This window comes from Cavia porcellus, unplaced genomic scaffold (assembly GCF_034190915.1).
Source record: "Cavia porcellus strain 051 isolate PalLab524CR breed Dunkin Hartley unplaced genomic scaffold, mCavPor4.1 scaffold_20, whole genome shotgun sequence".
Taxonomy (NCBI): Eukaryota; Metazoa; Chordata; class Mammalia; order Rodentia; family Caviidae; genus Cavia; species Cavia porcellus.
This window is the reverse complement of record NW_026947503.1, coordinates 53,319,867-53,346,975: the sequence shown is the minus strand read 5'-3', so window position 1 is coordinate 53,346,975 and position 27,109 is coordinate 53,319,867. Positions and strand designations below refer to the sequence as shown.

Below are 27,109 nucleotides of genomic sequence, written 5' to 3'. Positions count from 1 at the left end.
ATAGAATTCCAGGTGTCCGGGCAGTTTGCAGACCTGGCCCTGTATGCTTCTGCTGAAGTTTCCCTGTGCTGGCACTCTAGTGGCACAGGTCTGTTAGAATCAGCAGAACCACTGGCTTGAGCAGAAAGAAAGGAAGAAACAAAGTTAAGAATTTTACTCAAGTTCATTGAGTTTCAGGGTGTGGTTTTTTTCTCATCCCCTGTAGCTCAATCCCTGATTTCTGAATTACTTGCTATTTTTCTCCCATAATGTGAATGCCTCACTGTACGTGACCACCATACTACTTGTCTCAGTGGTGAGTGGTGCAAGGACAAATCCCATACTTTAGTATTGTTCTCAGTGAAACTGCGGGAGCTGGGCTTCCTGCAACATTCAAAGCAGCTCAAGTAGAAAAGAAAAAGTTCAAACCAGTCACCAGATCCAAAATTAGCATTTTATTCAGAATGCTGGGGTCAGAGGTGTATCGTTTATATTCTGGTACACAATACAGAGGCAAAGCTGTTGTCAGAAGTCTCTCCAGTTTAAAAGCTTTTTTTTTTTTTTTTTTCTTTTTTGTGTCTTTCTTTTTTCTTTTTTTTAAAAACACACTTAGTGCCACCAATGTCAGGCCACCCCTTCCTTTTCTTTTCCTTCCTTTTTTTTGTTTTGTTTTTTGGTACAAATTATGTAAAACATTTGTGCTAAGAACTTTTCTCCCTCCCCAAACAGAAAGGAAAATAAAAATTAAAAAAAATTAAAAAATTAAAATTTGAGTATTCTAACTACAGCTCAACAATTGAATCAAATGTCACTTTGTTTTGTAAATACTTTATCCATAACGAAAGATATAAACATGCAAAAAACCTGAATCCATAGTCCAAATAATACATACACATGTTCTGAAGTTCCTGCACTTCGCCATAGACTATGCCAATAAAACATTATGTACACATACCATTTTTACAGTGAAGTGAAAAAAATACAGTAAATAAAAAAGTGTACATGGATTAAGACCAAAATGTGTCTAACATTCTAGTTTATGAAAAATTCAATTTTGCTACAAATTGGTGATATGAAAACTCCCTTTGTTTGCAACCAGCTGCGTAAGTTTTAAGATTTTAGTGAAAAAAAAAAAAATCTAAACTCTAAAACTAGAAGTAATGTACATTTTCCAATCTCATGGTCTTATCCCCCAAGATAATAAAATCGCTCCATGAGTTCTTTTTTGTTTGTTTAATTCTGTATTTTAACAAAAGCAAATGCAATGTAACAAAAGCGTGTTGAAGCATATCATGGTTTAACTTACTGCTCCCACCACAAAATATTTTGTCTTTTACTTATCATTTCAGAAATCAGTACCATTAAAGCCTTAAACATAAAACTAATTCCAATCTGAAAAAGGTACAAAAAGGCACATAAAATCCCAGTGCTTCTGTACTGTAAAATTCAAGTGTAACTGAGCTCAGTGTTTTTCCAAACAGTATTGGATCACTGATATTCCCTCTGAGCCCAAATTGGTTTGCAGCCTATGCCAAAGCCTCCAGCAAGCACTGTGCTAGTAGACTACAAAGTTAAAGCCTAGCTTCTGTATGCTTTTTGGGAATATCAGTTGAAATTGTTTGTACTTGTCCAAAAACCAAGTTCACCCTGAAGTTCAGTCATCACCTCCACCATACATGTCAGCAAGTTTCTTGAATCGCGGCCCCCAGTCATTCAGGTAATCATAGTCCTGCTCACCACCACTACTTGAGGAATTAAGGGAGCTCAAAGACCCAGCGGTGGAGCCACTGCCTTCATAGTCGAAGACTAAGAGGGAGTCATATGGCGGAGCTGTGGGATCATTGTCGGCAGCTTTAAGGCCCTGCAATTTGGGAAAGGACAAAGAAAGAAAGAATTAAGAGAGACTTACAATTTGCAAAACCACAAGTGGATCTTAGGGATATCATGAGGTCAAGCATTTGTTAGGAAACTTCCATTTGCAAGACCGCAATAGTTTCAACACATAGGAATTGAGGTTATCACTGTTTGAAAGTTAGGAGAAAAACTAACATGCTTTTACTCTGCAAAGAAATAATCCTAAGGAATCTAGCTCCGGGCGTCCAGGTTATAATAAGATGGGAGGGGTGACTCAGAGAACATGTCTGTCAACTACTTGAAGCCAGTTAGAGGATCTTAAATAGTGTAACATATATGGCAGGGTTGCTGGATTAAAAAAAATAGTATCCCAATGAAATACAAACTAAATTATATCATGGTAATTACTAAAATATCAGTTCACTCATTCATTCAATAAACACGGAACAACCACTGCTCTTGCCAGGATGTCCAATAATGGCACTGTCCATTGGGTGTTTGAATGCAATTTCATGGAGGTTCCATGAAATGATACAGAAGGCTGTGAAATTATGTGATGCATTGATCCTCATTAGAGCTGAGGTCAGATTTTGAAGAATAGGTATATGTAAGGCAGAGAGGATTTGCTTCTACACGAGCTCACGGTCTACTCTACCAAGCATCTCTCTAAGATGCATCAAAGGATAAATAAGTATTTTTTTTAAAAATCGAAAATCTAAGTAGAAACCATCAGTTCAGGATGCCAAAAGAAATGCAGACTACCATGAAGAGCTAGAAATCCTTGCAGGAGGTAGCACTGGATTTGTCCTAATTTTGAAGAATATAAAAGGAAGAATGAAAATAGGCCAGGTGTGATTATGACATACGGAAAGTTACTTATTAAATCTTTTCTGTACTAATGAAACCTAAATTATGGAATTGATCGATGAATTGTGAACAATGTATTTTGTTCTAAAAAATACATAGTATAGTAACTATTGCTTATACACACTAAAATAATTATGAATCAATTTCCATTCAGAATATAAAGGTTAAGGAGAAAGTTCTTGTTAATTTAATATAACACCCACATCATCTCTTAAAACATTTTAAAAATAAGAAACACCATCTATATTTTAACTCATTCCATGGAAGCTTTGTAATATACAACATGTAATATAACTTCTCTACAGTCATGTGTGTACTATAAAACTTCTAAGGATTTAATAGTAGGTTCTTCTGGACTTCTCCCTATTATTTTCTCAATTCCACTCCAGTACTCCAAGATATACCAATGTTATTCTGCATGCAACTGTTCTCTTTTTGAAATTTTTCTTTTCAAATGCTCCTGGGCTTATAGTGGTCTTACTTATCCAGAGGTCCAGACTGTCTTCCTTCAGAAATCAGTCCTTCTAACCCATGTGGGTTTTATGAGAGGATACAATGCACGTACACCTTAAAAATGAGCATGTGTTCATCTGTTCTATCTGGTTGATAGGGGAGGAATAAAGAAAAAGGACATGGTAATTAAGGTCAGAGCAAGAATGGCATATGTGGTACTTAAAAGATCAGATCTTAGTTGACACCTAAGCTTTCTGCAGTATTAGCTCTTGGGTTCAGCATTCTCTCACCACTGATGTGATAAACACAAGCAGAATACTTTAAGATCAATGAGGGAGTGGACTTAACATCTCACCATCATGTTTGGTCCATGGAGGGCTCAGAGTATCATTACTAAAAACTAAAACAGTATTACTAAAAACATTATTAAAAACTGTTTAAGCTCAAAGAAAAACTTCTTTGAGCTCTGAAATTTGAAAAAAATAAAGTGAATTCATATCATTTTAAGAAAGAAAATGTCAGCTGTTGGATTTAAACAAAAACAAGAGTAAAACAAAACATAAAATACTATCAATTTTCCTTTTTCTAGTATCTTTACGATTCTACCTGCTTAATGAAGCATCTTCCACATGTCAGGTTAGGCTATTTACATCTCAGACAAGCCTGTTAAATAAAATAAGCAAGTCTTTGGCAAACTACTTCAATATGTAAAACATAAATAATTTTAGGTAAAGATTTTTCTTATTTTTAGAATAAGCTGCAAGGCAGTTCTGAGGCTAAGACTCAGCACAAGCTACAATTTCTCAGCATTCATAACTCCCTTCTGTGGTTGGCCGTGTTGCTATGCTTAGTGACCCGCTAGCCTTTTTCCATAGGGGTTTCTGACGCCCACGCTACCACAAGTGCCTCTCTGGAGTCAGTTTGCTCCCTCTACCCCACTGTCGGGCTTGCTTGTGGGACTGCCCAAATGTGAGCAGCAATGAGACTCTCACGCGTTTCCGCCAGCTCCTTCTCTGCTCCTGTTCCCCAGAAGAAAGGCTGCCCCAGATGGGGATTTTACCTCCATCTGGATCTTTGGATGAAGGAGATATATAGATAAGAAACTGAGCCACAGACTGACAATGGCTGACATAAAACTTGTGAAGATGTAAACCTTTGCTTCTGTAAACAGGCACTACTTAGGGATGGCTAGTTACTGCAGCCTCAGCTAGCAAAAGCCAAAGAATATACCTTCATTATTTTGTTTGCATTTGTTTCTTCAATTCAAGGGATAATGATCAAGCGTCTATGATTGCAACTTACTGTGCTAAGAGCAGAAGACATGGTTTTTAATAAGGTAGAGCCATCTGTCTTTCCTGCTGGAGTTTATATTCACATGCACCTCTTTTCATTTTCCTACAAACTCTACAAATGGCAAATACCAGTAGTAAGTAATTTCTTTTGTTCCACACTGTCCCACTTGAGTCCACATAAGAACTGGACTCAAGAAGAATCATCAGGAAAATCAATAAGAGTCAGGGAAATGATAAAGAAAATGGATTCCTAAAGTTCCGTGTTTAGGTTACAAGCTTTATCACAATTCGACTTTTAAGTGAAAAAGTACAGAACATTGCCCAATCCTCACAGTGTCAGCAGAACACTGGGAGACTGAGGCAGAAGATAACCAGTTTGAAACCAGCCTGAGATTCTGTCACAAACAAACAAACAAAGAAACAAATAATGTCAATGGCAGGGGCTCAAGTGTGATTGCACTCCAGTAGAGGGAAGATAGACCTTGGTTTGTGTTATTCGTGTCCAGCGAATAAAGTCTACAAGTTGTCTGGTTGTCACTGGTGTATTCATGGACCCATGATCCCTTGACCACTGTCTAAGTCACCTAATTCATCTCCTTAAAATAAATATAGCATGGGGAGATAGATAATCTACTCCCGTTCCCTTTGTTCAGATTCTTAAAAACATTCTCTTTGTGCTGGTAATAATTTTTGTCTCTGTTTTGTTTTGTTTCTTTTTTAAAAGTCCTGCATTATTTCTCTGATCTTGTTGGTAATCTTTACATTTCTATTTTCTTAAAAAAAGAGGTGAAGGCCATAGAATGCATTGGCTAGAGACCATTGTGCTATGCTAGAGAATGGCATACTGTCTGGGTGCTTAACACATAAAAAGGGCAAAACCACTGAACTTTTCAAGAATTCTTAGGCGAGTATCTTTCTAGACAAGAGGTTAAACTGTTCTCTTTGGATAGCACTGATTTTTATCTGGGAATAAAATACAACTCTTTTGAATTCTAGGTAATATTTTTGCGATTCTAAAATGATCCTAATCGAGTCCTAAGAAATGAACAATGTCAAATGGACAGTCAGAGGGAGCGTGCAGAATAAATCTAGGGGCTATAGGACCTTCTGCCTCTCCCTGAGACACCTGTATTCTTGCATGTGGACACTTTCACAAACTGACTGCTTGTACTGCTCTGGTTTTGACTAAATTTAGTGAAGTATACTCATTTCACCTCTCCTGGAGAGGCAGATCTTGAACTCTAGATAAATTTATCCAGATATTTTTTCCTGTAGTTTGAAGCTCTTCTGCAAAGTGAAAAGTCTGTGGCTGAATTCCTGCAGAGATTTATTTATAGGCCTCTGATCTTATGCTTTATGGGTGAAGACAAGCTTTTACGAGGATTATAAAAACCCACCTTCTTCACTAAAGAACCCATGAAGGATACAAAAAGAAAGGTCTATTGATTCTCTTGCATTCTATCTTCTATAGTTTATCATTGTTTTGGCTTAGGTCCTCATTATATCCTGCATGAACCAGGGCAAGAAAAAAAAAAAGAAAATGTGTCTTCAGGTCTTCATACTATTCTGTTTCTTTCCTGCAAACTGCTATGGGTTTCTCTTTCAGATGCTGATACCTTGCCCTCTGAAAGCTTTCTATGACAAAAAGCAGTGCTTCCTACATTGGGAAGCCTTGTCCCCAAGGATTTGCAAAAACGATTTAATTGGTGCATACTTTAAAAAAAAAAAAAAACCCTTTAAGAAAATTAAATTTAACATTGATTAAGAATTAAATAGAAGGGGCTCAGCGGCATAAGCGTCTGCCTTGCAAGCAGGCAGTCGTGAGTTCGATCCCCGGTACCGATAAAAAGGAAAAAGACAAAAAAAAAAAAAAAGAATTCAATAGAAGAGCTATGCAGAGATTTGTAAGGCTTTTCTCTAACACCTGATACTTATGCAACCTACAGGGTAGGGTAAGATCAAATCTCTTTAGATGGCCATTCAGGGACCCTAGACTGTTCATTCTCTTCTCTACTGGCCATTGGCAAACCCAGAAACCCAAAGAGAATTATACACCTTTATCCCAAATCCAAAAATGTCATGTGTACCACCTTGTTATTTGGAAACTTCTAACTGAAATGATTCACTTTGTCTGACATGTTCCTTTTCACTCTTTTCATCTGATTAATATCATCATCCATCTCTCCATGCATCCAACAGCTTATTTAAAAAAAGGTGCTTTCCCCCCTAACCATGACTGAGATTCATTGCTGTAACTGTTGTCCCTTGGTTTACTACCGTGTTTGTATTAGACTGTGACATCTCTTTGGTGCAGGCTGTTTGTACTCAGATCTCTCTTCCCAGCACTACCTGATACCTGGCAGTACGAGGTAACTTTCCAGTGCTATTCTGGGTTTAGTTTTTGCTTCTTAGCATCTAGTATATGTTTATATCTACCTTCTGCAGACAAATCCAAGACCTAGGCTTCTACTACCTGTGGACATTAAAGTATATCATGTTTTCAGTACAATGGGATTTTATGACTTTGCTAAGGCCATTGTCTCACTTTAGGAGAATTTTATTTTGCTTAGAGTATTTTTTTGGCAGAAGGCTACAAACATTTTATTTAAAAATTAGAGGACAGTACAAAGTCTCTAATTTCTAAAAGATAATTTACCTATAATAATCATTAATATGACACTACTAATAATTAAGAGAACTTTCCACAGTACATTCCATATTTCACATAGATGACCTCAATAAGTTATTGCTGCAACCTTAAAAGAAGGCTCTATTATTATTGTAATTTTGCAAATATGAAAGCAGGAAATCTAAGAAATTAAACCCAAAGATCTTGACCTTGCACAAGGTAACAGAAATATTAGGTGAGGTGGATTTGAATTCAAACAATCACCCTACTCCTTAAGAACCGAATGAAATTTTAAAGTCAAATTATATATAATTAATAAGAGAGAAGCAAATATTTTGAATGCTACTAGTTTTAAGCAAATTATTTTGGAAAAATTTTATATACAGTTTTTAAACAGTGTAAATCAAAAGTCAGCTTTTTAAGTGAAGGATGCACTTGGTCTTTATCCTTTGGAGATAAGGAAATACACAGGATTAGTAAAGTTGTTGGAAGTATGCTGATATTTCTGTAGGCTGAGATTAAAGTAATTTGTTTCAACTTCTCACTCTCTGAAGGTCATGTTTGAAAACTCAAAACAGTGAAATTTTACAGTTGAAATTGAAAGGCATGTGACTTGGGTTACTGCACTTACCTGACTAGAAATAAGTTATCATCTTTGAGATTCAAAGAAACATTCACTCATTATTTAAATAAACAAACCAGAAAGCGTTCTCATGTGCTTTCCCACTGTGTACACCCATAAAAGCATTCCAATTATAATCACCACTGTATTATCTTTCCTTTGGAACATTCAGTGCTGTCAAATCAAATAAGACCTGGAGATAAATATATTTGTGTACATTTTCAAGGCTTTCACATATATGCTTGGGTTCCCTCCAGGTGCCTTTCTCTGTGTAAACACTTTACGTGTATTTATTTATTTATTTTCAGTAAGGTTAATGATAGACCCTGAACAAAGTCGTAATGGGCACCTCCATGGAGGAACCACCTGCTGTTTTTTAGAGTTTTAATACTTTTCCCCTCAGGGAGTTCCAGGTGGGTACATTGCAGGTGGCACCTAACCCATACTCTGGGTGGCCTGTCCTTCTTGGCCCAATACAAGCTTCACAGAGAAACTAACTTTCAGCAAAGGGAGAGGGTGAGTCTGAGGCAGGAAAAACATGGAATTAGAAGCTGAGAATGTGAACAGACATATCGTCCACTGCTTCCCTGCAGGATGGAGGCTGGGGAAGGACCCAAAAAGGAGCTTCAAAGTCCAGTAAGAACTGGACACCGTTTGTAGCTACTGTACAGCTGCTTCTTGACTTAGGATGGGGTGACCTTCTGATAAACCCGTTGTAAGATGAAAATATCATAAGTCAAAAATTTATTCGGTACACTTAAGTGGCTGAACACTGTAGCCTAGCAACACAGTGCTAAGTAGGGTCTTGATTGTTTCCCCCCTCGATCATGTGGCTAACTGGGAGCTATGGCTCTTGCTGCTGAGGTGTATGCAAGAGTATCATACTGCATGTGGCTAGCTTGGGAAATAGACCCAACTTCAAACTTTAAAGAATGCTTCTTGCTGAATACTATCATCCTTGTGCTATTGTAAAGTTTAAGAATTGTAAGTAGAACCATGGTACGCATGGGACCTTCTGCATGAATCTTGTGCTGGTAGCAAACTAAGGAACACACACACAAAGAGAGTCTATGTGTAATTTACTTTTGATCCACATATTACTGTTTCAATTATGTTATAAACAGTAGATACTCAATAGTGATTTGCTGAATCGATGATCCTAAGCTAAGCTCAAGATGGTTTCAAAATCAGCTGTCTTTAAAACAACTCTCTAATTACAAACGGAATGTGTTCTAGAAGTTAATTTGCAGTCAATCATTTGGAATAAAGTATGTCATATGACCACACGTTTGTTATGATCGCAAGCCACCTTTTAGATTGTATCTAAACTAAGCACTATCTCAGAGAGAGGAAATTTCAAACGCTAAATCCTACTTTGTGTCTTGTTTCTGTGGCATTCGAAAGGCTGCATAACTGAACCTTATTAACCAGAGATATTCTTTTCTATCTACAGAAGAAAATGCAGTCACTGCAAAATAAATCAATGAACACACATAGATACACACAAACACACACAGAGAAAGCACACACTAGAAACACAAATTTAGAATAGCCAATATCCTTGTTTACGAAATGTAATAAGTGCTCCTAGAGTGAATGGCTCCAGATTAGGTCTCTGCTGAATTTCAATCAGATGCAAACTTGGTGATGCCCATAGCTTTATGCCCTACATCCGGTCACAGTACTGAAATCCCTGAAAACAACTGAATCTAAGAGCTTGGCAATATATTGGATGCTTAGGGTATAAAAACATGAAAAAAGAAGACCTTGTCCTAGATAGAACTCATGTGTTTCAGCAGGAGAAATACTGGGTTACACACCCACCAGTGAAGGTTAAGGCAAAGGAAGCATCTCTTCTTTTCCAAAGTATAAAAGAGGGCTTCCTACAGAAGAGGAGGTTTGTGCTGAGTCCTGCTATCTAAGGGAAATCTTGCAGATCCTTAAGAACGAATGAGTCTGCAAAAGTTACTGTCTGTTCAAAGTGTGATGCTTTGTAGGGAACTACAAACAGCTTGTTAGGGCTACAGCACAAAAGGCTATAGGGAGGGAAAAGACAGGCAGGAAGGAGATTGTGAATAGCTGCATAAATTGTTAAGTGTTTGATTTGTATCATCAAGACAGTAGCAGAGGTCAGATTCAATCCTATGGAATACTGACTTTAAGGACAGGTAGAAGCAGCCAGTGAGTATTTGTTGAATTACACTCAAGGCAGAATTCTTGCTTTTAAAATGTCCAGGTCCTACAATTATTGGATCCAGGATATCTTGAAACTGAGTAGCTACAGGAATAGCCCAACAACAATTTCTCATAATAGTGAACAGTAAATTAGAAGTGAAATCTTGAGGTACTCTTGCATATACTAAAAACACCTAATGCTATACATAAATGTCTTAAATAAGAGACGAAATAGTAAGGGAATGTTTTTGTAGAAAAAATAGCTATTGGAACTCTTTATTTTTTCATTTGCCATCTGTTATTAATTGAAATCTACTACAAATTAACCTATTACGTACTAGACAGAAATTAACATAGTCCCAAAGTAACATATCATTTAATAATAGAACTAATAGTTGTAGAGATAGTTAAATATATCAATTTATTTCAAAACATTTTCTACAAGCCATGAGAACATCCCAAAATCTAAGGTAGATTGATAACATTTACATTTTTGGGGGGTACCGAGAATTGAACTCATGACCTCACACTTGCCAGGCAAGCACTTGAGCCACTGAGCTAAAACTCCAGCGACATTTACATATTTTACAAGTATTTCAAGGAAGCCCCCCAAAAGAGGGTTATTGGTACATGACCAAAGGCCTTGTACAGTAGGTGTACTCCCTCTGGGTCATGCACAGAGACCAATTCTGATCTTGGAGATCCAGAGTGTGTGGCAGAGAACACAACTCCTACCAAATAGTCAGTATGGAACACTGTCTTACATTAATGATAAAAATTCTGAAGGAGAGTAACAGTGAAGACGTAGCCTTCATAAAAATCTGTACAAATCATTAAAATGTAGTAATGAAATGAAAGAATGCCATAGTATTTTTTTGACAGTAAAAATCGTATCTGTTATATTCAACAGAGAATTAGCTCCCTCTTTAAAGGCTCTTAACCCTCCTCAACTAGGCAAGTATTTAAGTCACTTGCACAATATTTAATTTAGCTGCTCTTTCAACTAATCTCTGCTGATGGAGTTGTTGGGTAGACACTGAATTCTCCCTACATGTGGAATTTAAAGGGTACAGTGTGGGGAAAAAAATAAAGGGAGCTATTATTGTTAGGTTTATTGGTGCTAATACATGAAATTAAAATGTAGTATAACATTATTAGTCTACTTATTTGCTTTTAGTCTAGGAGAAAAATCCTTCTTGGAGAAATCATAACTAGTACTGATAATATATGGTGGATGCCATTTTAGAAATGCAGAAATGAATCGCCAGGTTTCTTTTGAGTCGGCCACACAGATCTAACTTTTAGCATAAGATAAGAAGCCTCATAAAGGAAGGGAGTTTCTCTGTGTACCTCATTAATGAAGTCCCCGATGTCCCCAGGGTGTGGGGCTGCAGATCGGACCGGATACTGTGGCTCCGCATGAATGGGTCTCTCATCCAGCCGCCGGATTCCTACAGGCTTGATGGCGTCAGGCTCCACCGTATCAGGCTGCTGGAGCTGGCTCAAGTCATAGTCCTAGAAAAGACAAAATCAGAACCATGGTTGATGGGCACGAAGATGGGAAATTGCAACCTTTGTTTTTAAACACATGCTTAGGATGCATAGAAATGAGTGAAATTTAACATAATGGAAAAGTTGCCACTAGGAGTTTTTCATGTTATGATTAAATATTTCTTTCACACAGCTCTTTCTTCTGTGTTTTTCATTTCTACAGTCTGTGCTCCATCTGCTTTAAACTGTTTCTCATCAACTCCCAATGAGAAATAGCAGAGTGACGAGGTCTCACTATAAAATGACTAAAAAGCCGACAAGAACATATAGTTGTACCACAGAAGCAAAGGAATTAACTCAATGTCTTCAACATAAAAAAAAAAAAAAAAAAAAAAATGTGGTAAGGGTGCTTTTCCCTTTCCCTAAGAAAGGCACTGGTGTCTCAAGGTTTCAAGGTCGGATATCCTGCGTCGCTTCCCTGCTTCTGAGGTCTAAAGCAGGAGTCCCGGAATCATGGTCTACGGGTCCGGTCTGACCTGTCGTCCATTCTCCTTTGAAAATGGCTTTTATATTTTCAAATAGTTACTCAAAATATCGACAAAGAAGAAAATGCTACAGAGCCTGCATGTGGCCCACAAAACCTAAACCTTTTCCTCTCTGGCTCTGCAGAAAACAGTTTGTGAACCTCTGGCCTGGGGTTGTTGGACCAGGGACACTGGGGCTTGCCACTCTATTGCACCCTGTGGGATGTCTTGGAAGCACAGCCTGTCCACTCACAGAGAAGCAGAGAAGAACTTTGAAGAAGGGTGTGCTGAGCACAGGCTGGGCGCTTGGAATTATTTCTATCTGAGGAATCAGCCTGCTGGACTGTAAGGTATACAGAAACTGACGGGAAGGTGAACATGAATCAAAAATTTACGGTTTGACCAAATACTTTGTACTTTTCAAATCTCTAAATCCCTCTGCTATAAAATGTCGTATCCCAGCTTAACAAAAATTCTCCAATTCAACTTTGACATTTACCAAAAGTACGGATTTTCGAGTATTCCTCTTTGGTTCAGGCTACATCAGTGCCTAAAGCCTTTGCTTAAAACCTTTTGCAGCATCTCCATAGTGGTTTTGACTTATTCAACACTTGAACATTTGCCATGTTTGGCAGTGTTTAAGGTGCTGACATATGCTTGCTCATTTAATTTTCTTAGTGCATTTTTAACCATCCCCACTTTATTACATACAAGGGTAACCCACAAAACTTGCTCATGGTCCCAGATCTATCAAGGTGCAGATGTACTGGATGCCGCAGTCTGGCTCTTTTCACATGCACCTATGATAGGAAGTCAAGCCTGAGATACGAGGTTGGATGTAGGGAATAGTGAAACACACAAGCACACCAAGGAGTGCGGATGGAAAGGGATGTCGGGAGTAATGAGTAAGATGGGGGAGAGAGAGGCTACTAAACTGCATGCCCAATACGAGCCAGGTACTCTGCCGGGGGCTCGGTAAGGGTTTTCTTAGTATGAAGGTACTCTAGAAAACTTGCAAAGAAAGTTCTATTATCATCTTTTTGGGTGAAGAAATGGGTTCAGGGAGACTGAGTCATCTGTTCAAAGTCATACAGTTGAGGTCTGATTAGGGTGGGAATCAGAACTGGGTGTCTGGATCTGAACTGTCTGACAAAATTTAACTCTGTGTTCCCAGACGCAAACCCCCACTCTCTGCCATATTTCCTCATAGAGAGCTTCTTCTAGCCTAAAAGCTGAAGACCTGAGCACCAGGACGGAAAACCCTTCCCCTCAGGAGTGCATAGTGGAACGTGGAGGGCGTGGAGGAGGAGGTAAGGAGGAAGAGGCAGGTGGATGGAAATGAGGTATACCTCAAGGTATGAATATTCAGAGGGGAACAGGTACGAGGGTGAAACCTGCAACCATACAAAGCCTGAGGAGAGAGCGCTGTTCATGGAGAACCAACCACAGAGCAGAAGGCAGGATAGAGTATTCCAAACCATCCACACAGAACTTTTGACCAAATACATTAGTGTTCCATTTTCAGCTTCATAGGATTTATAATAATTACTAGTTGCCTTTCAAAATATGGGCCCACAACAATATAATGTGAAAATCTCAAACATTAACAGGTTACCCAAGATAAACAGATTTATTACAGAATTTTTGAATGCCTTCACACCAAGACATATGCTTTTTTAGGTCACATTTACCTGCCTCACTACCAAGCATGGGATGGTGGCCTAACCTAGGAAAATAACAACTACCACATCTGTACCTGGAAGAAGAAAAACAGATGGCAAGTTTATTGATGGCAGTTAATATTCTACCTTAAGAATGAAAAATGCTTTATTAGAAGTCTGAATTACACAAAAATGGGTGGCTGTATTTTACATTTACAGACTTCTTTCTCAGTGATTGATTCCTATGTGATAGTTCAGTTATAAGAATACAGCGGCATTTCTTTTATATAACCAGGGATGGAAGAAACAGCACGCGGGCTTTGCACCTGCAAAGAATGCCTCCTCCCTGACTTTTTATACAACTCTCACTGTAGCCAAAGGTTACAAATACAAATGCACTTTGATTGGTCAGCAGCCTTTGAAAAACTCAAATGAGTCGTCAGCATGTAGATGCAGGCACATCTCATCTGAAAACAGGAAGATCTGGCCAAAGAGAGCTTTCTTCTGACAAAATAATTTGTTGTAGTTGACAGCAGCTATTCCTTTTGGACAAGGATGACACCTCCTCCTGGCCTGCTTCACTTACTAACATGTGTATAACACACTTACGGAAGAGAACATTAATTTGCAGGTTTTTATTTTCCTTTCAATAGGCTCTTTCCACTACTGTAAGAAGCAGAAAGTAGGAATAGTCTTAAAAGTTCTCTGATCTCGCTCAATCCTTTTGATCATCAATGTGTCAGGCCCATAGAAAGTGTCATTCAAAATAACGAGGTTGAATATAATTCCAGTGATGAGATGCGGTATCAAGTGCAAGAAATGTGCCTTGGATGATATAGCAGTAATTCACAATGGGGAGGGAGAGACAGAACCCTGGTCCTAACCCTGAGAATCATTGTTAGTCAGTCCCCTACATGAGTGAAACTTGTTTAGTTCCTCAGTTATAATAGTATCAAAAAAAAAAAAAAAAAGACTCAGAAAGTCACTGATTACAGGAGGTTAGAAAAAGTAACAATGCACGCCTTACAGTTTCTCTGTGATGGTTTCCCCTTGTCCATTGCAAATGAGATGCAAACTCTGATAGCGGCAGGGACAGCACAGAGGCCCCCTCTGGTCAAGGGGGTGGGCTTTACTACTGATGTCCATTTGTACAATGGACTTTGTACAACAATGTTGCAAAAGTCCTGATCTGAGAGTCTAATTCTAGAGCTCTTGATAAAGGCTCACCCTCTGGGAATTTCCTAAATTATACATCTTTACCATCCCATAATGCTTTACTTAAACACACAAATTATAACATGCAGCCTGAGAATTATTATGAGTATTACAGAGGCCAAAAATGTTCTCAAGGTCGTTTGAGTTCATGGCTCTACTTCGGAAAAGTAGAGATAACTCAAAAAGAAACCTACATTTGATTCCTAAAACTCTATGTGAAAATTTTCCCATAACTGTCAACATTTATAATGCTAACTTCCCAGAGAAATTTAATTTTTAAATCAAAGTCAAGGCAAATCTTCTTTTAACTAACGCAATGCTCGGAATGTGTATTAACTGGCACCTCTCATTAAAAGTTGGCATCGATGTAGGGATTTTAGAATGCTAACCTTGTAAGTAACTTAAATTTTTCTCTACATTTTAATTTAATACCAGGAGAGTTAATAAGATGTTAATAAGCAGATAAAGCTCTGGGTTGAGCTTTTCCTATTAAATTCCACTTCTTGCAATCATTTATAACTGGTTCAGAACATAATAGCAACATCTAGGTATTAGGTTAGGGTATTAGGCTGTGATATAAAGTAGTAGTAAAAGAAAATAAAGTAAAATAAAATTTAAAAAATACAGCATCAGAATAAATTGGAATTCTGAAATCCTGAAAAAATATTTCAAGACCCATACTGCAGGTAAGATCTATAGACTCACAGCCCATTTTGGGAAGTGATGAAAACATTCATTTAACCTCCACCAAGATTCAAGGAGGACCTACTGCGTGCAAATATCAGTTTGAGCTATGAAAATATGAAAGAAGGAAAGCAACCTTTAACTGATCATCTCTGTAGAGTCACGTGAGAAACTTAACCAAAAGCCTCCCAAATGATGGCACTCCTCTTCCCGCTCTTCTGACATCACAGCTCAGAGAGCTTAATGACTTGACAAAGGTCACAGACTCAGTTAAGCAGCAGCAGAAGACAAAACAAAGACCACCAGAGCAAAGGAAATAAATGCACCAAATAGTTTATACAAAAAAATAAATGTACTGAAGAGGTTACTGATGGGCAAATATCAGGGGGTTAAGCACAGGAAAGGAAAATTCGAGGTGGTGATGCCACTTCAATAGCAGATAGTCTATCGTGCAGGACAGGCTTGTTCTAGATCTGTGTATGGCTGGTTAAACAAGATTCACAGTGTTTAGGCAGCACAATCTCCTCTTAGGGCTAGCAAGGGTCTGGATCACTGAGGAATGTCACAGCCCACAAAAGTGAGGTGTTAGGAGCAGGCAGAATGGGAAACCAGAGAAGTAGAACTGAGCCACGTCCATCTACACAGTGCATCCCAAGCAACCTGACCACACTAGCACTGGCCCTGTGGGTTCCTGGAAGCTGCCACCACACTAACTCTGCCCCAGATTCCTCAAAGCGGTAAACTCCTCCCCTACCCTTCAAATCCTTTGTTCTACCCAAACTCCTGGCTGATGTCTCTCCAAGCTCAGTTCTTTCTCCCATGGGAGTGAACAAAATTAACTGCCACCGTTGCTTATACAGAGCTTTAACAACTTACAATTTAGGTGGCAAGGTGTGTTCTCTTAGGTCCAGCAAGGGTCCCACATATGGAGGAATGGGATGGGGACCCCAAGGTCACCGCCATTTATCAGCCTCCGCTGAACCCATGATGAAATGCATTTTTACCTTTCTCTCAGAGGCCAGGACTTTTTATAGTAACAAAGGGAAAGTCACTTGAAGTTCTCATACAAATAGAGTAAGTGTTTTTAGTGTTTTAAGACTGCGTGGCTGGGAAAAATAAAAATGCTAACATGAAAGCAAATGGCCAAAGTTCTAAAAGAAAATAAAAAAGCATCTGAAAAAAAAAAAAAAAAAAAGCTAGTTGAAGCATGTACAAGAAACTTCACACAGACACAAAAAGGAATGGAAGGTGGAAGGGAAAAACATTATTATCTCACCTTCTGTAGCTCCTGGCATTAAAATAATTGAATAGAATAGTGATAAGGTGTCAACACATTACCATACAACCGCTGACAAGTAAGTCAAATACCCTTGCAGGCTTCATATAAATTACATTAAGAACTGATTTTCTCCCCCAACCCAATTTAGTTATGACAGTGACCCCGACAGAAGTGAAGGAGTGTAAAAAATCTAAGTACAGTTATGGACTATTCAAGTGCCCCCCCCAAAGATTTGCTAAAAGCTTTTCTGGATTGAATTATAAACTAATAGAGATAAAATAACTTGGAGACTTCAAATATACAGAGGAAAGGCCTTCACTGTCTGTGTTCATATGTATTTTAATCTCATTGGATAATCAAACTTTGTACCTCTCCCAAGAGAGATAGTCAAGGCCTCTGGAAGAGGAAATTCATTTGTTACTGTTCCTTCCTCCATGGCTGATCCTGTCCTGGCAAGCTTCTTCTTGAAATGCCTGTTTCCAGAATTATGAATGAGCCTAAGCTTCCTTCATTGGTACAAATTTGGTTCATGCGTATAAGATGCATGTGAAAGCCATCTGTTCATTAAAAATATTTAATAAACCACGAGGAAGACAACTGGCCAGATCAGAAATGACTACTGTTCACATTTTATCACGACATAACTCCCACTGTGTAATGCTGCATAATCTTTTGGGGAAATGGAGCCAATATGCAATCCACTTTGGCTGAACAAATATTAAGAACCTCTCAGGTCTCAGACTTGAATTCAAGGAGTTTTGGATCTAATGTGTTTCACACTTAAAATAACTTAAAGCTTAGAATACTATCTTAGTTAATTCAAACAACACAGAATGTGGAGATAAGTAGCTGAGGAGGACGTGTTGCTACACAAAGGGAGAGATGAATATGGACAGTTGGCAAAGTCCAGCAGAGGCACTGGCCCTCGGACAGATGATGTGTCCCATGAAGTCTGAAATACTGTTTCTTTCCTAAGGTTTGTAATTTCTTATTCTTTCCAGGCAATTCAGTTATAGCTCTCTAAAGAGAAATACATTTCTTAACCCTGCCAAGCAGTGTCTGTCTTGAAAGATAAAAGGAGAGCCAATAAATGCATCTTTAGTTCTACATTTTTATCCCAAGATCCAACTTTTTACAAAACAACAAAAATGTCACCACTTGGGTAGAGATCAAAGTTGTTCCATTTTACTATGACCTATGATTTATTTAGTCTTGGAGGAAACATAAAAACAGTAATAAAGAAAGAGCAGTATTTGGTTGGGAATATAGTGAGAGAATCTAAATTCTTCTCTCATTTTTGACATATTTTTTAATTCCTAAGGAAGGAATATTCATTATTTTAGGATAAATTAATACATGCAGAAAATTCAGCAAAAGGACCATGCTACTGACTTGAAAAAATCAATTCTGAAGCCAGAGTATCATGATTCAAATTCTTGGCCCATCATAATTTAAATATGTGATCCTGAGAAGATTACATAAATTGTCTGTGCTAATCTTAACATCAGCATTCAACCTTTGCACAAAAAATTAATGAGGACTTCATTATTAAATCTATAGACAAGCTAAGCATTTTCTGTGTAGGTCAGACAGAAGGTATTTTGAGGTCACATTATCTCTGGTGCAACACTGCAACTTTGCTGGTCTGAACATGATATGCAGTACTGGCCCATGTCTAAGTACCAGTAAATATTTATTTACAAAAACAGGCAGTTGGTGGATTTGGATGTTGTCTGTACTTTGATCTATCACATTTTAGCCATTTTAGCATCTTAGTATGTTTTCTTTCACACAGTGATAATGCATACTTGGCATGCATATCCTTATCATTTGTTATTAGTGCGATATATGTAAGTTTCTATTTCTCTAACCTTAACTACAGTAAAGTTCTGATTACCTAACAAAAGTAAGTATTAAAATGAATTATATAAAATATTGTGGTCATTCATATGAAGTGATAAGACTAGCAAGGAAAGAATCATGTGTGCGTTTAAAAATTTTAATAAGCAGTACAGATGAAAACCGACCAGTTCAGACTATATACTGTTCATAGCCTAGTAAGGTGGGTTCCTTGGACATAAATATGCTGAGAATAGCACTCAAAAAGGGAACAAAAATGTGTAAGTCCTATGCATGATGAAACATTCTCCTACGAATTCAATATCCCTCTCTAAATCACTAATATAGACTAGTGTTTGCAGGTGGGTATAAATGGATGAATAATTTGGAAACATCATTAGCAGAGTGTGTTTCAGTTAACAATAAAAACGTTGAAAGTGGTCTCCACAGTTATGCCCAGATGCAGCCATCTGCTACGTTGCTTATAAAGCAGAATGACTTTGTAAAGTAATTATTTTAAGGAATCAAATATACCATGGTTAAGTTCTACAGTTCACTCTCTGCTTCCGTCAGATGGCCCAGCTGAGTTGTACATTTCTGGGATGGTTGCTGAGACTGGCCAGATGCCCACACAGACTTACTGGCTCGAGTAGAGATCTCTTGACTCACAGAAGTGCCTAGTTTGGCCTCAAGAGGGTTTCTTGGGACCAAGTGCCATTCTTCAGTCTAGGCATTCAGCCTGAATTTCAGATTTTAGTTTCTGTTGTCCAAATTGTACATTCAGGTTTTTCATAAAGTAATTTGGCTGCTCAGACTGCTTCTCCAGATTTTAAGTTCGTTACTATGCACAATTTTGCTAGGCATGCTTAGCCAATTAGCTGGGTCTTACCCTTTGCTTGTCCTAAAGCCAGGCAATCTAATAAGCTGTGACTAAGCCCTAAGCCTTGCTGGTTTTACCTAGTACTTGTTTTAGACTAGCAAAGCTAAATAAAATATCTACTTCAATCTCTCATGTAGCTGTCCTGGCGTCAGCCTACTCTTTGAGTCTCACAGACCTCAGTTTGAAACTGGATTAGCAGCAGTGACACAGGGTCATTGGAAGGACAATGTGAGGCTTGCAAACCAAGTACACTGCAGTGTCTGACAAAGAACAGCTCTGCAATGAAGGCTGGCATTCATAAGCACTGTCACCATTGCCTGCAGACATTGGTTGTCCCAAAGGATGAAGGTGAAGTTATCAGAGTTGCTCAACAGACCCTGTGGACACTTTGCATCCCGACTCGTGCCCTCATCTTATTTCCATGAGCGGCAGCACTTGCTGCATCTCATGGGATACACTTCTCCCTGGAATGTCCGAATGGCTCAGACCCTACTGTGGGAGGGCACAGACTGTTTGGAGCGAGGACTACTAAAACTTAAGTCCTCTAAGGACTACCATGTAGAGGTTCTTGCAGGTTTCCTCGAGATTTGGACGGCCTAAAGGGTCACACTGACACCACCACGAAGAGCTTGCTATCATAAAAGCCCACAAGAGCCCCGGCTGTGTTTCCCAGACACAGCATGTACTTTTATTTTTATTTTTGCCCTTGCCCTCTTGCTAGATGCTTTTTAGAGGCAAGCTACCTGGCAAAAAGAATATCATCTTTGGACCCCGGCAGATGAAGACTTAATCCCTGCTCAGCTACTTCCTGACAGTACCTGCCTGCTTCACTGCACTACTGTGAATGAGGGGTCGGTGCATTCACAGTTGCAGGTGTTCAGTACCAAGTGTAACATAGTGTACAACTGCTTTTGCTAACATAATCAAGAATAAAGCTGCCTAACGACAAGAGATTTTGATAAAGTTGGTTAAAAGTGAGCATCACTGAGGGTTGTGAATATAATACACACTTGATAATGCTTATTTAATATGAGAATAATCTTAATAAAGACTAAGCTTTAAAAAGCAGTGGGCTGTCTTCCGTTTCTTATTCTGGGGCTATGAAGAGATGGTCCCAGGGAAAGTGAGTGATCAGCTGTATTACACACAGCCCTTGACTTTATTAGTAAAGAAGGAACTGGAAGCAGAGACCACGGAGAAAGATATGCAACCAGCCCTATTGGCCACAAGGGCACTAAAGGACATTTACTAATGAAGGTAATTAAATATGCCTTGATAACCAGAGAAAGCCCTGCTGGTGATAGCAACGAAGCAGATAAAGAAGGAACCTTACCCTCTAGAAAGAGACTGGATATTATACTAAAAGTGCCTGCCCAACAGCCCACTGCCTGTGCAGAGATAACATTCTTGTCAAAACACAAGGAAGGTCAATTTCACATGTGGGCCCAACCCAAGTTTTGGACCATGTACAGGAGGGCAGAATATCCACATGCTTTGATTAATGTCTATTATACACCAGGCAAGAAAAAACGACATGAAAGTGCTCTTTTTCTTTCCTTTTAAAAGGCTCTCCCATTTTGCTAAAGAAATTAGCAACCTTGGCATAGAATTTAAGCACATAGAGATGCTAATCAAAGGCAAAGAAGATAAGGACTATCTTTGTGAAGGGCTGCTTTGACCAGATTTCTTTCTAATCAGTGAGCTGCCAATAAGAAGGGTGTTTTGTCAGGAGGAATAGGAAATCGTGGCAAAGCCAGCTTCAAGCTAATCTTCAGATGACTGCTGCAAACCTGATCCTTGCAGTGACCGTGGTCATCACCTGGCATCTGCAGACTTTCTAAATGAATCTCTGAGACTGACCAGTCTTCTGTAACTGGAAAAGTAAAATGTGGTACTACGTAGCAAGGGCAAAATATATTCTGTAAATTAGACTGTCTAGCAGACACGTTAAGCAGATCATCTCTGTACCTGATTACCCTGAGACTTGTCCACCTACTTTAATACAATCCCATCCATTCCTTCAGGCAAAACATATGCCTTTAAAACACCAGGTCTGTGAAATAAATATCAACTAAAACTTGTCTAGAATGTAGGTGGCAACGGTCCCATTTCCAAAGCTCATTATTGTAGAGATAATGCCTTAAAAAAACTAATCAAACATTATGAATCATATTTCATTACCAAAAAGGCTTAAAGCCTACCATAGAGAAACAGAATTTCTACCAGGGAGCCACATGGGAATTATGGAAAAAATAAATGCAATTTATTTCAACAAAGTCTAATTTCTTAGGAACTGACCATGTTGTTTATAAGATTTAAAACAAGAACATGTACACAGAAAAATGAAGCATCTGGGTTCCATAAACCTAGAAAGTAAGAGCATTATAGAAACATTTTTTTTCCTTATGGGGAAAAAGCAGGTGAAAGAATCTATCAAAAAAGTAAATTTAAAAAAATAATGTAAGGGCATTTGTTTTATAAGACATTAAGACATTAGAAAGCAAAAGAAACTAAAATTACAGGGTATTAGACCAGAAATAGACAAATAGAACAAGCAGTGCAGAAAGGATATAAAGTTGACCTAAGGTTCAAACACACACTATTACCTGCTTTATGACAATGGGCCATGATTATATTTTTAATAAATGGGGCTTGATATCCATAAAGGGAGAACATAAAAAATGTGGTGATCCATATCTTACACCAAATGGAAAATCAATTACAGGTAGATTATAGACAAAATGACTGAGCTTCCAGAGATAATATAAACCTTTTGAGGTAGAGGGTGGAGGTTTCAGTAAGTTGGGGTTGATAAAGTTTGCTTTCTCTTAAAGCACTAATCATAACAGACAAACCTGATAATCTAGACAGTATTAAAATTGAGAACTTTGCTCATTGTAAGACATGAGAAAGATGAATGTTTTTAAAAAGCAAGTTACAAAACAAGAGGAAATATTTACAATACATTTATGTGACAACGCATTTTATCATACATAAGGATGTCCTACATGTCATTAAGAAAAAAAAATCAGATAACCCCATAGAAGAGTAGACAAAAAGATGAACAAACTATATAAAAGAAGACATGGATGGTAAGTCAGCCAGTAGGAATACCCCAATTAAACCATAATGAGACCCACATCATCAGCATGGCTAAAATGTGAAAGACTGACAATAAATCCCAGTGTTAATGAGGATGAAGATGTGGGGTGACTGAAGCTTTCATATACTGCAAGGAGGGGAAGCATCCACTGCACAATTGCTTTGGGAGACTGGCAGGATTTTATCAAGCTGCACACATACACACATCAAGAGAAACACACAACAAACACAGACACGCAAGAACATTCATTGCAGCTTCAATCATAATAATCCGACTTGATGAATTTCACTATCCAAGTGCACTAAAGTGGGTAAATAAAACATGATTAATTCTTCCAACAGTACACTATTACCAATGTCAAAAATGAGCTATTTCTATACACACCATGGACACATTTCACAGGTATGGTGGTTTTATGCTTAAACCTGGAGGAAACCTGTTTCTGGCCGGGATACAGAAAGTCTTAAGATTGATACTCACATTCTAATGCAAAGAACAAGCCAGATAGCTCATCGAATCACAGTTTGAAACCCTAAGACAGGTGAAAACAAAATAAAGCCAAATGAATGAAATTACAGGAATGCATAAGCCCGTTCTGAGAGATACAGCATAGCTCTTAATGGCAGATTCTTGTTTTTCTCTCCCTGAATGCTTTCCCAGGGATAAAAGCAGCTGTGGGGCCTTCCTTACCCACTCCCCCAGCACTGCTGCCCTCATTAGGTTTTATCTTCTCTGTCCTGCAACAGTTTCCTCATGGGAGCGTGTCTCTGGCCTAACCCCTCATCTACACTCCGACATTTATCAAATGCAGACTTCTTCCTTAGTGTCAGTTCTTTGGCCCTGCACCCAACCAGCTGTAAACCCTTGAAAACTAAGTAGAGGCCCTGGGAAAGAGTTGAGGGAGGATGCAGCCTCCCTCAGGATGCAAATCCATCAAGCTTGTCCACTCATGGCCACTAAAGCCTTCAAACTCTGGGTTATTTGTCCTGGATGAGGGAATAGATTTCACGATCCACTTTAGAGGTAGGAGGCAGAACTCATCATCATAGTATTCTTACACCACATATTTTATTCTGTTATTCTGGGGTTAAAGTAAATGGGCACCAATTCATTTTGTGTTTTTACACCACTGTTTTCATGAGAACTGCCTGGGGAAATAAATCACAACAGAGAATCAGAGACACACAGGGACTCTTGATCTAGACCAAAGTGCCAACAAAACCAGGAAGTTATAAAGGCACCACAGGAAAACCAGCATTAAATCAAGAAATGAGCCACAGAAAGTTCCAGAAAAAACCTAGGGTACTGCATAAGCGGGTGAGAAGCCACACATTCATGCTTAGGAGTTAATGTGGGCACCTAGAGATTCAGAAATCAGGAAGGAAGAAGTTGAAGGTTTCTGATGATATTAAAAGAAAAAAAAAAAAAGACTTCATTAAATGCTTCATAAACTATGAAGACACCAAACAGCAATTAAATCAAATGTTTTATTTAGGTTTTATCCAGGTTGGTTAGGCATCATTATGCTCTCAAATTCAAAGAGAATAGCACTTCTCCAAGGGGTCAAGTGCCTGCCTGGATGACTTGGGTAGGCAATGAGAACTGGGTCAGGAATTCTCTCTGAAGTGTTTTTGATTCCCTGAGGCCAGACATTTCCCACTACACTGTTTGCACTCTCTTCCTTACCAACAGCTAAGTTTTACCATTGGATCTCAAGCATCAATCTTAATGGGTTGAAGTCAGTAAAGAATCTTTCCTACAATGACAGTAGGGTATCTTATTAAAAAATGTTTTGAAGATATATGTGTGTGTGTGTGTGTGTGTGAAAGAACTTGGTTCTTCTCTGGGCCTTCAATTTTGTGCAATATCTGGTTATTATTTATGGCCTTCCACTTAAGACTATGTTTACTGAGGCTTTGTTGAATTGGAATTTAGGTTTATCCCTTAAAATAATAAACAGTGACATAAAAATAAAATATTGCAAGTAGAAGGTTTATGAGAAAATATGATCAGTAAGCATTCGATGATCTTGAAAATAGCCTGGGAAAGTGAAATGATAGATTCATTGAGAATTACGCCAAACATGAATTTTAAAATTCAAAGACATTTGTAAGCTCGAAACCCGAGGGTACATTTATAGAGCCAATTTAATTAGTCAGTATTCAAAACAGTTTTAAACACTTGAGTCAAGATTTCAACATATTTTAAACATGCATTTCTTCTAGATGACTGCTATATTAAATACAAGAATGGATCCTCAAAGAAGTAACATAGAAACTATGTTCATGTGTTTTTTATTCAAGATAACATCCCTACCATGTCTACTGTATACATATGCTTAAGACAGGGTACATTTTCATTTCCAAGTAGTGTTGCAAAATTCCAAGAATTCTGTGCTAACTACTATTCTCAACATTTTTAGTAAACAAAAATGACCGAACAACTGTGTCTGAGAAACAGATATCATAGTAATTTCTCATGGATTACATTACTATCTTCCAGAAATTTTCAAAAGAAATGTACCAGAGTACCAAGTTTAGACTGCAAATAAGACAGACCAGAACTCAAATCCTATAAATATATTACTTCTGAGAAGCATGACTTTGCTTTGGCTCAGTTTTTCTACCATCAAAGAGGAGATGTTCCCAGTAATATCACCACTTGCAAAGATTTAAGAGAGAAGAACATTTAATATGTTTAGCAGGATGTCTGGCATATAGTGCAGACCTTATAAATGTCAGTTATTATAAAATGTAAAACACTTCTGAGCAAAGATCTTTGCTTTCCATGTATTGGGCTTCTTATTCCTGAAATGTTTTTAAACTTCACATGTACCCAAGGATCTAGAAACTCACATTCCTTAAGAACAAGAAGGGAATTTTGATATCTACTGAAACGACACTGTGTATCAGGCACCATAGGAGACACTACAGATACAACAATGAATGAGATGCTGTCTCTAACTTCAAGTATTATTTCTATATGTATGTAAAATTCTGAAGGTAAATATGTATTGGCTCCACCCACCTCTTTATTTTCAGGGGTTAAAATTGTGCATGGAATATCGAATTTGCTTGATAAATGTTCATGGAAAGAATAAATTCAATGCTTTTTCTACACCTGGACTATCAAGATCCCAGCGTAGAAACTACTTGTAGTTACATTTTGACTATCCAGAGAAAAGAAACTGGGGGAAAAAAAAAAACAAAACAGAGAAAGAAACTGAAAAAAAAAAAAAAAAAAAAAAACCTGGTACAAACATAACTGGAATTCTAGGAATCCTAAAAAAATGTTAATGATCTCAAAAAATTAATGCAGTGACATTTGGTATTTTCAAAAACCTCAATAAATGTGTAGCACACATATGAAAGAATTCACCAACTGACTGAGGATGTGTTTTAAAAGAAAAGAAAAAAAACCTGACACCATTTCCTTATTCCCTGTATTAACACTGTCACCACCATTTAATTTATTTGGTTGGAAAATTCTCTTCTAAAGATTAAATAAAATAATGCTCACCTGGTCTTCTTCTCCTCCACCTTCTTCATCATATTTTAAAATGTTATCTCTTACATCATCTTCAGGATCGATTAAAAGTTGCTTGGCCTGGCGTTCTTTATCCCGGCGTTTCATCCACACCACAAACATCAGAACAAGGACTAGGTTGGAACACAGTAAAAATACAACATAATGTCATCATTATGACAGTCTGACCTACCTACTCACAGTTTCCATCACTAATAATTTATTCCTAATGGGCTGGTAATGCATTTTTCACTGTATTATCATTGCTGGCCTCACACTGAGAGACAAGACAAAGCGAGGGGTACAGTAGGGGGTTCAAAGTGTGAAGACCTGAGCTCCATCCAGCCCAGGGGCCCCATGAACTCCCTGGGTGAATGTCTCTGTTCTCTGCTTCAGTCTCTACATATAAGAACGCTAATGTTCTCTATCTTCATTTTAGTTGGCTACAAAATAGATGCCCTCAATAGAATGCTTCATAAATTCCACAGACACAGAACATTGGCAAGTTAAATTATGACTTTTTTTTTTCAGACTGGTTGGTCATTATCATACTCCCAAATTCATGGAGAATGCCATTTCTCCAGGAGTGTTTGCCTAGGTGTATTGTTTTGGAACTTAAAACTGGCTCAGGAATTGGATCTTGAGTTTCTTTCTTTCTTTCTTTCTTTTCTTTTTTGATTCGCAGAAGCTATTTTTCTCCCTACTACTGTGCATTTCCTTACCCAATGTATGTTTCAGCTAAGAAGGCCAGGGGATTTGCTTGAAGCACTGAAATAATATTAGCCTTTCATGTTTTACACTTATGTGCCAGGTTCTAGAACTATAAATTTTCCAGAGTTGATGTTAAATTCAGCACCAATTCATTTTCCCTCCAAATGCCATTGTCACTTCTCCATGCCCCAATCCATCATGCCTAAGTCTTTCTTGATAAGGTTGGCATATACGCTACATTTCATTTGCAACGGAAACATTTCCCTAAGTGCACATCTAGGAATGAATTCTATCTAAAAATCTAAGGGTATTGGTTTACATCCTGA

General features: G+C 38.1%; 1 protein-coding gene across 1 annotated transcript in view; it reads right to left on the bottom strand.

Moving 5' to 3' along the window:
* Positions 1–414: 414 nt before the first annotated feature.
* Positions 415–27,109, bottom strand: part of Cdh2 (cadherin 2) — a 205,745-nt gene continuing 179,050 nt past the window's right edge. The window contains exons 14-16 of the mRNA XM_063231811.1: positions 26,067–26,206; positions 11,222–11,386; positions 415–1,840 (exon numbers count right to left, since the gene is read on the bottom strand). Of these exons, the coding sequence (XP_063087881.1) occupies positions 1,634–1,840; positions 11,222–11,386; positions 26,067–26,206 (512 nt within the window). The 3' untranslated portion in view covers positions 415–1,633. The remainder of the gene's footprint in view (positions 1,841–11,221; positions 11,387–26,066; positions 26,207–27,109) is intronic.